Source organism: Desmodus rotundus, chromosome 5, assembly GCF_022682495.2.
Source record: "Desmodus rotundus isolate HL8 chromosome 5, HLdesRot8A.1, whole genome shotgun sequence".
Lineage (NCBI taxonomy): Eukaryota > Metazoa > Chordata > Mammalia > Chiroptera > Phyllostomidae > Desmodus > Desmodus rotundus.
Genome location: NC_071391.1, coordinates 56,073,561 through 56,086,394, shown reverse-complemented (window position 1 = coordinate 56,086,394; position 12,834 = coordinate 56,073,561). Strand labels below are relative to the sequence as shown.

The 12,834-nt window shown below is 37.9% G+C and overlaps 1 protein-coding gene across 18 annotated transcripts in view; it reads left to right on the top strand.

Moving 5' to 3' along the window:
• The window catches only part of DLG2 (discs large MAGUK scaffold protein 2), a 1,324,826-nt gene that overhangs the window by 604,614 nt on the left and 707,378 nt on the right, over positions 1–12,834 (top strand). For 3 of the 18 annotated variants that reach the window (XM_053925691.1, XM_053925690.1, XM_053925678.1), the window contains exon 1: positions 771–875. The exons of the other annotated variants lie outside the window; for them this stretch is intronic. In XM_053925691.1, the coding sequence (XP_053781666.1) occupies positions 771–875 (105 nt within the window). Of the gene's footprint in view, positions 1–770; positions 876–12,834 lie in introns of those variants that run through there. 18 annotated transcript variants of the gene reach the window in all.

Sequence of the window (12,834 nt, the reverse complement as noted above, 5' to 3'; positions counted from 1 at the left end):
TTGTTTATGGAAATTCTACCTAGAACAGGAAATAAATGTGACTTTTATCCAATGCATAAAACAACATAAAGGTCTTCTAATTTACCTTTAATTTTAAGACAGTTAATGGATTGCACTTTACACTCAAGATCCTTCTGTCTAGTCTTCAGAGATACTCCTAGGTAAACAACTCTATCATTAATAAGAGCAGTCATACTCTGTATTTGAAAAATATTTCACATCCAGACCTTAACTGAACTGAGAGGAGAATTGGACATATTCAATGACACAGTGAAAATGCATGTATATAATTGCATTTCTCACACAGCAGAAAAGTGTCCACCTGCATATATATGTACATGTATGTGTGCATAACACACTGCCTTCAAGCTAAGACACTTTGCATAAGCTACTCAAATGCTACCTCCGTTGCCTGTCACCCAAATCTTCTGGTGGAAATATTTTTTCCCATCTCTCTCCCTCCCACTTCTCCCTTCCCACACACTTATGGTATGTGCAGTTTCGCCAGACCCGTGTAAAGACAGGGAAACACTGATGGGATTGCTTTTCACAAGTGTGGGAACAAAAATCCTTCCCAATGAAAACATCTGTCTCTGTTCAAGTCATGCCCAGTTATCCCCCAAAAGAAATGTTCTGATTAACTTTTTTTAAGTCTTAAGATAGCAGTTTGTGTAGCAGATCTAATTAAGAAGTTTATGTAACAGATCTGCAGGTTTTTTTCCGTTCAACTCGGTTCTTTGAGCTCAGTTTGAGTGTTACTAGCTTTCACCATGCAGCGGCCAAGTGCTTCCCGGGCTGAAAATTATCAGCTTTTGTGGGATACTATTGCTTCCTTAAAACAATGTGAGCAAGCTATGCAGCATGCATTCATTCCGGTAAGGAGAATTTTCTTTTTCTTTTCCTAGGGATTTAAAATTTTTTTATTCATTTTTTTTCTTTTATAGCTCTGGATAAATGTCATGTAGTCTATGCATTTAAAGATGTGATTTTTTTTCTGTAGTTTGTGTTTGGGATAAATATGTCTGGTTTTTATTTATTTTTCTCTATATGAAATCTCAATTCTTAATATGGTCTACCATGGATCAGTGAAAAAGAGTAATAGTGGCCAAGCAAATTTATCCCCCTGAAGTTGGTAGTTTCGAATAGTATCAGGTATTAAAGAGCACAAGATTGATATCCCTTATATGAAAATTTAAAACAGATTTCAGCGTGTATTCCCTCGTCGGTTCCCCCCAAACTACTCAGAATGACTTGACTGTTTTGCAGATAGATCAAGAAGCCAAAAGTGAGTTCTTAAATTTCAGTTCTTTCCTTTTCTAAGTAAAATCTACCATAAAACCTCTCTTTAAAATTATGACTGTTCCTTTAGTAGAGTCTTGAGGCACTACTTAGAGATTTGTAAAAACGGCTGATACAAGAGTACAGATGTATAAAGTGAATTAATGTCAGTGATATGTTTTATATTGCATAAATAATGTTTCTGCTTATGGTTATCCAACCAGAGGAACATTTGATAGGCTAAGATGAGGTAAATGGGACTAGGAAGAAGAGTAGTAAAATATTTAATTTTTAAATTAGAGTTATTTTGAAAGATTAAGATGATCTATTGAGTATAAGAGAACACTATTGAAAATTAATCCCTGATAAAGTTTATTTGGAATCCCTCGAGAAAAACATTTTTTTCTGGCATAAAAACTCAAGAGATATGCTTCTGACAATAGTTAGCAGAAACCTTTAAAGTTCAAGTTATTTTCAGTGACTCAAATTAGGTGCCATTATATTTTTCTCTGTAACTTGGAATCACCTAAGTGTTTCAAAGACTGTGCTATATTTAAAGTTCTCCTCATTGAATACTATTTTCTACTTGGATCTCTCTAAATTGATCTTGATTGTTAAAGTCATTAAACATATACTTTTTGCAAGAACTTAAAAAAACTAATGGTGGGAAGCTCTCTAAACCAGATTAAGTTATACTGATTTTATAATACATTGAACTAGAATCTCATGTGTATAATTTGCTTCTTCTGTCTTTATTAAACTCTTCTTGCTTTATCATGAGTATGATACTTCTTGTGATGCCTAAGTATCTCCCCCTTCATGGAGCTCATTATTAAAAATATTATCATTAGCTGATGATAATTCTGTTTAAATTGAGCCTGAATTTATTTCTTTGAGTATATAAATTAAATCTCAGAAAATGGACCCCATTTATTGTGTCTGTTAGGCACTTTTTAACCCAGTGATACATATTTCATAAACACATGTATTTATACACACATACACATACATGAATATATGGGATTTTTGCCTAATGATACCCTTATTTAGGATATCCAAATAAGTCCTAAAAATACATATCACTACCATACCTTATTAAGTATACTGAGGAAATGACAAAGTCTATTGACTCAATTTGCCTTCTTTAAAATGAACCTATTTTTTTGAATACTTGGAAATGAATTATGTGTAGAAAGTATAGACACACATTGATGTAGCTAATATTAGGAAAACTGACCTGAAAATGTCACCAGTAGGTAAATGCTGTCTGTGCAGATGCCCCTTCATCATCTAGACCATTTCTCCCACACACAATAAGCCATAGACCTCAAATGGTTTCTCGGTCATTGTGGTTCTATGCACTACTAATAAATCTGACTTAAAATCTCAATTATAGTACAATCACCCCATGCAGCATAGACTTCACAAAGCAGCTCATACCTGGATAGTGTACACCCCTAATGGTCAGCAGAAAGAAGAAAGACAAAAGTCTTTCAAAGTTTCAGGATTTGATTTCACATAACATATAATGCCCTATATTGATGAGCTGGAGATCTAATTTGGATCTCAAGCAGGTTGGTCTACTTGACCAAAGAGCAGTACAGAATTTCCTGAATCCTTAGCATAAGTGCCAACCAATACAAGCTCCTAAACATTTATTGAATGAAAGAATGGTTAAAAAGCTCTCTCATGAAGTCCCATAAATTTGTTCCATCATTGGAGCTATAAGAGCACTTTTTCTAGACAGGGAGTATCTTTAGGTATCAGGCAAATCAAATGTTGTTGGTGTTTTATTATGTGGGTTGATATGCTTATAAGAACAGTCCCATAACTAGTAGTCCTTTCCATAGAGACTGAGCCCCTGCTGTGTTCCGGGCATGCTACTAGGCACAGAATAGGGACCTGAAGGTGTACTTTAATTTCTTTGTGATACCACCACTTTGAGAGAAAGACTGCATTACCCCTTGCCTGAGTGGTGCCCCACTGTCTCTTGCTGCAATGTACAAAGCTGACTTTCCTTCATGTGTGGATTTGTTCTAATGTAAATGTCACCGAGCTTGCCAAACATTGGGGGCGATGTGATGACTAAATCAGGAGAATCCCTGATAAAACCTACATGGAATTCTGCCCACAAGGATTTTTCAAGTGAATGCATAATTCACTTCAACGCCAGTTACGAAGTGTTGAGTGCCTTAAGTACCCATTAATTACCATAAAAATTAAGGATAGGAGCAAGCTTCATAGAAGGGTATCTCAGCTGGATTTTGAAGGTTAAGAAGAATTTTTACATGCAGCGATGATGAAGAAAGAAGACATTCAAAGTTGAGGGAACAGTAAAGGCACTTACTAATTATGTAAATGTGGTCTATTTTTTCATCTGCTCATTCGTGCAACCAAAATTTATGAAGTACCTTATGTATCTGAAATCGTAATATGTTTGGGCTTATAGTTATAACTAGAATGAGTTCAAATTCTGTCCTGAGGTATTCATATTCTGGAAAAGAAACAAACATTAAATAAAAATGTACATATGCATACATGTACATATTTAGGGAGAGAAAGAGAGATATACCCATGCACATGCACACTTGAATGTCACCTTGTGGGAGCTGTTCATGGCATTTCTTACTATTGCAATTCAATATCGCACATGTGCATTCACAGATACACATCTCTTATCAGAATAGCATAGCAACTATAGATATTTTGCAAAACCACTGCAGACAAAACAACACACTATTTCCCAAATATTTTGTAATCTTAAAATACAAGTTAATTTCTTTAGCAAAAAAATTGGTACATCTTGTCTGACACATCCTGGGTTTGCTATTTGTAGTATAGAAGTGATAGTATTTATTGAATACCAGTTCAATACTATTTTATGTCACATGCTGTTCTCAGCACTTCAAATATTATTCTACTTAACTCTCCAACTCTCTGACTTGGGCACTATCATCTCCTTTTTACAAAGTTTACAGAGGTGAAGTAACTTTCCCTTGTTTAATGGCTATTCAATGGAAACACCAGACCTTGAAAATAGTTGTCTGACTCCCAGCCAGATAAGTATTTTCTCTTAAAGTGTTTACTAGAAAAGGGAGAAAATCATTGGAACCAAAAACATATAACCTGGTGTGACAGGAGCAGTAATCAAGGGCTGTGAAAACCACAGTAAATGCAGCAAGGTGGAAGTGGTCTCTGTGCTTGGAATTGGGGAGAAGGATGATTGAGGGAGACTGAAAAGGGAAGAGGCAAAGAGAAGTCTTGAGATGGTTTTAAAGTAAGGGCTTATCAGGTGAGAAAGGTGAGGAGGGATGAAACAGTATGTGCAGAGGAACCGAGGCATGAACGAACAATATGGAGTTAGGAGTAGTTATCAGCTTTCCCCAAGTCTTGCTCTTCCTCTTTGAGCATTAGGTTGGAAGGTCACGAACAACAAGGATAAGAGTTGGACAATTTATTTTAGGTCAGATATTCTGCAGGTCAAGCAGAATAGAAGCTGAATAATGCAGGCCCACACTAAGGCACTGAAGCCTTAGAAGAGAATCTCCAGTGGAGAAAGAAGTGACTCCATTACCCCCACTACACATGGCCTGGCCCATAGGTTAACACCTGTCTGTGCCAGGGACTGACATATGCACAGAGAAGCAGAGAAAGCTTGTGCACAAATATAAAAGAATGAAACAATAGTAGAGATGAGAAACCACGTGGTCCCTAAGAAAGATGCTGAGAGAGATGAGCCTGACAAGAACAGTGAGAGGCTGAGAGAAGCTGGATTGTGGCCTGCCTCCTGGGTCACTCAGAATTCCCAGTTCTTAGTCCCTATTCGTCAGGTGGCTCACATGCTGAACTTCCTGCCCTGTGGACCTGGTAAATTCAAATTTTGCTTAAGTCTATACAAGTGTCTTTCTATTCTCTTCAACCAGAGAACCTTAACTAACACTGGGGCCAGCTTGTGACCAGTAGTCCAGGGATGGGATCCAGCTCCACAAGAAAGGGAAGAATAAGAGCTAGAGAGAAAGTGGGCAGATTGCCTGAGCCCACTGGCCTTCACGGTGAAGTTCCATCCTTTAGGCCTTAACTCACAGCCCCTTCCACAAGACTTCCTTCACGACTCGTAACCAGATGATCTGCCTTCTCCCTCATTATTTCAACCCTGATTAACACTCCTTGAAGAAAAATAAGAGTAGGGAAACTACTTACATACTACTTTAGTCTACACGTTTTTCTTTAATTGTCCCGATACCCATATGAAATGGCCCCAATATTATCTTCATTTTTGAGGATCAGTGGAGTTAGGTACCTGGTTTAAAATCACATAGGTGATAAAACCAAGAGAAAAGCAAAACTTCTGGCCCTAATATCACTTTCCTTCATATTTACCATGGTTCTTTCCCCTATTTCTCTTGTGATACTTCTCTGCTTTGTATTATAAGCATTGGCGGGGAGCGGGGGGTGCAGTTCTGTTATTTGCACATGATATTGTACAGTCTATGCAGGGAAAAACCACATGCTTCATCTTCCTAGTTTCTGCATCCCAAGTACAGTGTCTTAAATACCATGTTTCCTGAATAAATCTGTATGGATTGATTAATGCTTAAAATGTGAGAACTTAGGCAGAACTGAGATAATGAAGAAATAATCCTTTCTGTCTCAAATCCATCGTGGAAACCTGTCCCGTCAGCTGCAGCGTCACTCCCACAGCCCCAGCCTCCAGTCCCTAGATGTAGAGTTTGAACCATCGAAAGCTTAGGTCAGCTCTAAATAGAACTTGTTCAGTGATGAGACTCAGTTCTAGTTCATGGTGTTCCAAGTCTGTTTGTCCTTTCTGGATTCTAAATATTGCTTGACTCATCATCCTCAATCATGTTGGATTCATTTCTCTATTTTATTCTTCTTGGCCTTGCTTTGGATTTTTGTCTAGTAATACCCCAGTTTTTAGTCAATTTCCTTTGGAAGAATATGAACAAAGCTATTAATGGAATTTCTATTAGTAAAGGAATAAAGATGACACAATCTATAGAGACTTTCAACCTAATGGGGAAAAAATAGCTACATCAGAAGCGACCTGGATAATTGCAACAGCCTGGAACTGCATAAACATTTGCAGATTTCTGGTAAAATGCAATGGAATTGTCACTTTTATTTTTGAACAAAAGGCAAGAGCTTGTTATCTTTTTATTTTCCTCTTTTGTGTGATTTGCATTTTCTTTGACTGCTGGTCTTGTGATTCCTGTGCATAAGCATCTGGAGCCCATGAAAAAGTAGCACCAGGTGCAGCGTGCCTTCTCTTTATTCCAGTATCTCTCGTTGTGAAATGTTTGTGTTGACTCATCAAAATGGTCATTTGCACAGATATATGTTACTGTACAACGAAGTAAAGCCCATTCTCTGCTACTCCCATTTTTTCTTACCCATTCCAGAAATTGCAAAAATAAAACCCAAGATATTTTTATTACAGAATAGAAAAATAGACAGTTGTTCAGAGTTAATAACACCTCCTCCAGGTAGCAAAGCTAAGTTAAAATGCATGTGTGCACACAAACACACCAAATTCTCAAAACCTTTAGTAGGCTAATACTAGATATGCTATACTCTTTTAAGTTTCATTTTGATATTTCCAGTGAGCAGAAAGATGCCTAAGGAAAATGGAGTTTCTAACTCTTATCTTGTGTACAGACCCCCCCAGACACGCTGCCCAAATGCTCTTGCTATAACTCCTGCTGCTGAGACAACCACTGCCCCGCTGCTGCTACCTGCCTTCCTGATACTAATCCTTCTTGTTACAGTTTTCAAATAGCGTCAGCTAAATCCTTTCTCGTTGCAACTTTGCCAGGTAGCAAAGCAGGATTTTTAAAAAGATTTTCTTTATTTATTTTTAGAGAGTGGAAGGGAGAGAGAAAGAGAGGAAGAGAAACATCAATGTGTGGTTGCCTCTCATGCACCCCCTACCGGGGACCTGGCCTGCAACCCAGGCACGTGCCCCAACTGGGAATGGAACCAGCGACCCTTTGGTTCTCAGCCAGTCCTCCATGCACTGAACCACACCAGCCAGGGCACAAAGCAGGTTTTAATATCCCTATAGTATTTATTTTTTAAAATTGAGGTTCAAAGAATTGAAGTGTCCAGGATCCAAAGTGGTTAACTAATAAATTATAATCTAATGAGATTAGAATCTCAGTCCAGTGCACTTTTGCTCTCAGTCAGAATTTCCATTACTTGAAAAATCTAGATCTGAATCCATGCTCTACCAATTGCCATTTTGGGCAAATTGCTGAACTTCTCTAAGCCTCAATATCATCCTCTATAATATATATTATACAAATCTTTTTCAGGTTGTTTGCAGATTTAAAAAGATACTGTGAGTTAAACCCTTAGCATAACAGCTAACTGAAGAAAGTGCCCATAAGGGTTGTTGTTACTAATGTTGCTAATTTTAAATATTATCCCAAATGTATCCTTTTATAAATTGAGTAGTGTCTTTATATATGATCTCATTTGCTTATCAAAGAAGCACATGAAGTTGATTAAGTAATAACTTATCATGTCCACTTATACATGAACAGGAAGTTTCAGAGAGGTTGTATTAATTGGCTATGATCCTCATATACCTGAAGGGAAACGTCTTAGAGCCAACCAGATGACCTAAATCCTAAACTCTTTCTATCACTATTTTTATTACATTTAAAATTAGGTTAGTGTTAAAGTCAGGAATCATCCACTCCTTATTGATAGTTGGAATAACCTTACAAATAATAGAGAGTTAAGTGACCTTACCAAATTCTGTAAAGGCACAGCCAACTCCAGAAGCCTCACCTGTGGACTCCAATTGCAGGGCTAGGAAGTGCTCATCCTATAACATGAAAGCATAATGTACAGGTGTTTTTGTTGAATCCATGAGGACAAGGAGGGGTCATGAGATGTAAGTTTGCAAACATTATATTCATAAGGAAGTATCATCTTCTTTCCTGTTGATTTAGGAAATTCTTTATAAAGCAAATAAAGGTTCCAGCGTGTTTGAGTTTACAATTCCAGTGGGCGGAGTGTCTGAGCGAACAGAAGAGAGTCGGCCTGAGACCCACCGTTTTGTGAAGAGTCCTCATACCCCAGAAAATACCTCCTTTCTGCCTTCTTTCCCTTCCTTTCATTCTTCTCTCCTACTATCTTCCTCTCTCTCCTGTAGCCCGAAGCAACAGGTAATACTCCTCTATCCCGACTCTGAAACATACAGTTATAGCATTATCCTGCACCCAGTAGGAGATAAATTGGCAAACAAGACCCTCGTTTTGTGGAATAACGGAGGGTAGAAAGCCATTGGAAAAGTGAGAAACCCGGAGTAACACACACACACTGCCACTCTGGGAAGCTAGAGCTGCTATGGGGCTAGGAACTGGTTGGCATTTTGGGCCCAGAAATTTGTAGACTCTTGGCTGTAGAACAAAGAGTTCATTGCCTAGTCCATGACAACATACAAACACATCTGCAGAATATATTTCTTGGTACCAGCAAATGCTAGCAGTATTTGACCAACCTCTATTTTTCTAGTCCCTATTCACTCCTCCTTTTTATTTATTCTTTCTCCATGTTTTTTTCTTATTGAACATAACTCCAAATAGAACATTTATTTTGAAGAACAATTGGTACAATAGAGATTGATTGACTTATACATGTCATCAGAATTTAAAATAGGGGGAATGGAACTAAAATGTTCTTTATTCCTTCTGCAACTGAGCCCAGTTGCCGTCTGTTAGCGGCAGGTCTTGACACATCTTCCAGACCCAACATGGACGTGAGCACCTTATAGATGACTGATGGTTAAAAAGTACACTCACTCCTCTTCTTGGTCTCTCTTTATTTCCTCTCATACAAAGGAATCATTCCAAATACGAAATGTTTTCAGACTTTCTCCATGGCTTAGCCTGCAATGTTTTAAACTTGGAGTGTAGGATCTGGTGTTAAATTATGGTTGGAAGAGGAAAAAAATGAAAGCTGAATTTAGACGTTAGGGAATTTTTTTCTGGAGATGAGGCTATAGAACATGGAGAAAGGCAAGATAGAAGACGGCAACTGATGCTAATTCGCTGTTTCACCTCACATCTTTTTGAAGAAATTCTTGTTTGTTCTCTTACAGTTGTCCCAATTTCCTCCCTTTGTCCTACTCTGCCCAGTCCACCCCTTGCTCCCACATTCAATCCCCACATTTTCATCCATGTCCATGGGTCATTCATACATGTTTTTTGACTAATCCCTTCCCCTTCTTTCCACCATTCCCCCTGCCTGCTCCCCTCTGGCAGCCGTCAGTCTGCTCCTTGTTTCCATGTCTCTGGTTCTGTTTTACTCATTAGTTTATTTTGTTCCTTAGATTCCTCTTTTAAGTGAACATTTATGGGACTTGTCTTTCACTGACTGATTTATTTCTTTCTTTCTGTTGCATATTCCATTGTGAATCCTTAATATAGAAGATAATATTTTGTCACTAATTTCATGGTCTTGAATCCATAAAATTAACTGATTCATAAGCAAAACAAAATGTAGGCTATAAACTAGAACAATAGAATTACAAATGGATTTTAGGTGCCCTTTCTCAGACATATAGAACCTCATCCTTTAGCCAATTAATAAGAAGCCACTTTATATGCCATTTTTTTTTTTAATTTTCACTTTTGTCTTATTTATGCAGGCCTTTAAGACATTGTATCTTCTAACTTCCTGTATCTAATATAAAAGCAGACATCATTGCTTTCCAGAAGGAAGAATTGCATAGTGTCCCTGCTTTCTTTCTAGTATTTCCCAGCAGGGAAAAAATGTGTGTGTGAAATCAGATCCTTGATGACACATAGACTTTTAGAGGTCATTCTTTTTGCTCTTTATTCCTCAAACATAGAAATAAAGGAAGGGGGTTCAGTGACATGGCTTTCACCCTATCACTGAACTTGCTGGATCTAAAACTGGGATGTCCTGACTCCCAGTCCAGCCATCTTTCTATCAGGGACATAAACCCTCAACTGGGTGGTGGTTCCTTCCAGGGAAATGGACTATGTGAATCTTAATAGCCATGTAGCAACTACTTGAGATGTCAGGTTGACTCCGTTATCAATGACTGAAACATTATTTTTTATTAAAAGAGATGATTGTGGAATAAAATATAAAACTACTACATAAATTTTTAAGATAAAACATGATACTTCAAACAAATGTCTAGTTTTAGATGGATCTTTTGTGATATGTCTTCTGAAATGTTTTTAAAAATGTGTAGGATACCATCTTTGTTTTTCTCAGAATCTTTGAGTCCTTAGCTTTCCACCAAATCCTGCGCTTCCTCCTGCCTCTCCAATCCTGAAATGCACAGTGGGAACATAGGTTAGTGCAGGGGACTGATTGCAGCTATGTTTTTGCTCCACACGGGGTGGTAATACAACAAAAATATGGATTTGTTGTTAAAAAGAGTGAGCCTTTCCTCTACTAGTGTTAGTCTAGAGACCTTGAGCAAGTTGTGTTATGGGTTCATGCTTTATTTTCCTCATCTGTATAATGATCATAACTATAACACATAATTCATAGGCTTGTAATCAGCAATATCAGGCAGTGTGTTACAAGAGCTAGTTACCAGAGGGCAACATGCAAGTAACCCTTTGTATCCATTTGAACTAATCTGTTAGCTCATGTTTTCTCATGCATCCTATCTCTTGTTGTTATGGCTTTTGATCCATAGATTTAAAAACTAGTAGCAAATATCCTTTGAATATATTGTATGCCAAGCACTATTAGGAGTATAGGTGGGGGTGGGTGGTAAGGAAATGAAGTAAAATGAGGGGAATTCCCTCAAAACAATTACATTTTCAGCAAGAAGGTAAAAAACATAACACATGAACCACTTAGCCAACAACATCTTTAAGAGCAGAAGGAAACACTCATTAAGAATGTCAAGGCTTGGTGCTTTCATATAACATCTGTCCTTTAATATTTATAATTCACTGTGAACTGAAGTAGTATAAAGATAGATAGATGGAGACGTGCAGTGAGGATTAAGGAAACTTTCATAGAGAGTCTGGGACTTGAGATTGTCATTGCAGGATGGAGAGAATTTGGTTAGGTAGGTAGGAGAGGGGACCATGATTGATTCGGGATGTGGGAGAAGGAAGAAATGTGAACAGTGGCCTTATGGCAGGCATGCAAGGTGTATGCTTGCAGTGAGAACTCTGGCCTGGTGGGAGAAAAGATGAAGAGAGGAAGAAACTAAATGGCAATTATTTATTGATCTATGTGCTACAGAATAAATAGGTCCAACTTTAGTCTGATGAACCAGGTGATTGACAGGTTGCTCACAATTCTGGTACCTATGTCTGGCAAATACAACTACATTGCTCACATAATAGTTCTTTGGTGGCTTAGTGAAAAGGATCAGAAAGGACCAGATGGTATCCACATGGATCTTTCCAGGAATAGCACCACATGGAGTGAGTCAGTGAATTAAGGAGGTACGATTATTGTGGCATGGGGCACATTGACTAAATCACATCAGAAACTTGAGCTAATGACTCCATTTTTTGTGTAATCTTCAGAGAGTACATGTACAAATAAAGCAGTTGAGTTTATAAAGGCTCAGTGTGAATCAGTGGGATTTACAGCATCATGGAACAATAGGCAAAAACAAAGAATTTAGAATCAGCAGATCTGAGTTTGAATCTCAGCTCTGCTTCTTTCTAGCTTTCTGACTTTGGGAAATTCACTGATTCCCTTTGAGCTTCTTTTACTTATGTATGGACAAGGGAAAATTCCACAATCTCTCTGGAGTTATGTGTGGAGTAAACAAAAAAACACAGATTATAAAGCTTACCATATTTTCAGGCACACTGCCGTTGCTTGCTTGCTCAACCAATGCTAATTCCCTTTCTTCTTCCTGTGAGAATTAAATAACCTAATGTGTGTGGACACAATTTATGAATGATAAGGCATGTATCAGTGGTCAATCTAATATAATTATCAATCTGAGTTTCAATGGTGATCTGCAGACTTAGTTCTGGTGACTCTTTATTTCAGCCTTTTATACTAAGTGCAAAGAGGTATGTGCAGAGGGTACAGGATGGAGGTCTAAAGAGATTTCGTAACTAACAGTTCCAGCAGTTTTTATCTCTTATGTCAAGTGGGGTTGATTATAGAGAAAACGTAAAAAGAAACCTCTCTTTGGCTCTGGATCTCGGTTTCTGTGCCTCATTCTCCAGACTGCCTCATCTCCTCTGCACTGGATATAGAGAGGTGCCCGACTCAGCCTAACTGAGGTCCTCAAGATATCGTCCACTTTCTGAAAAATATTATAGTACCTTGTATTTTAAAGGAGGCTCAAGCAGACATGTTAACACTTGAATCCAAAGGGAATAAATACTTGTGGTAGGTTTTCAAAGATCAGTGAGAGAATGTGTATTGATGAGCACAGACTTCTGGGTACTTATAGGATTTTAATATAGAAGCAAAACAATGGTTTTGCAGTTGTGAAAGTTGCCCACATAGGCACAGACAACAGTGGGGTGATAGTCAGAAAGAAAGGGAGGTAGGGGTAGA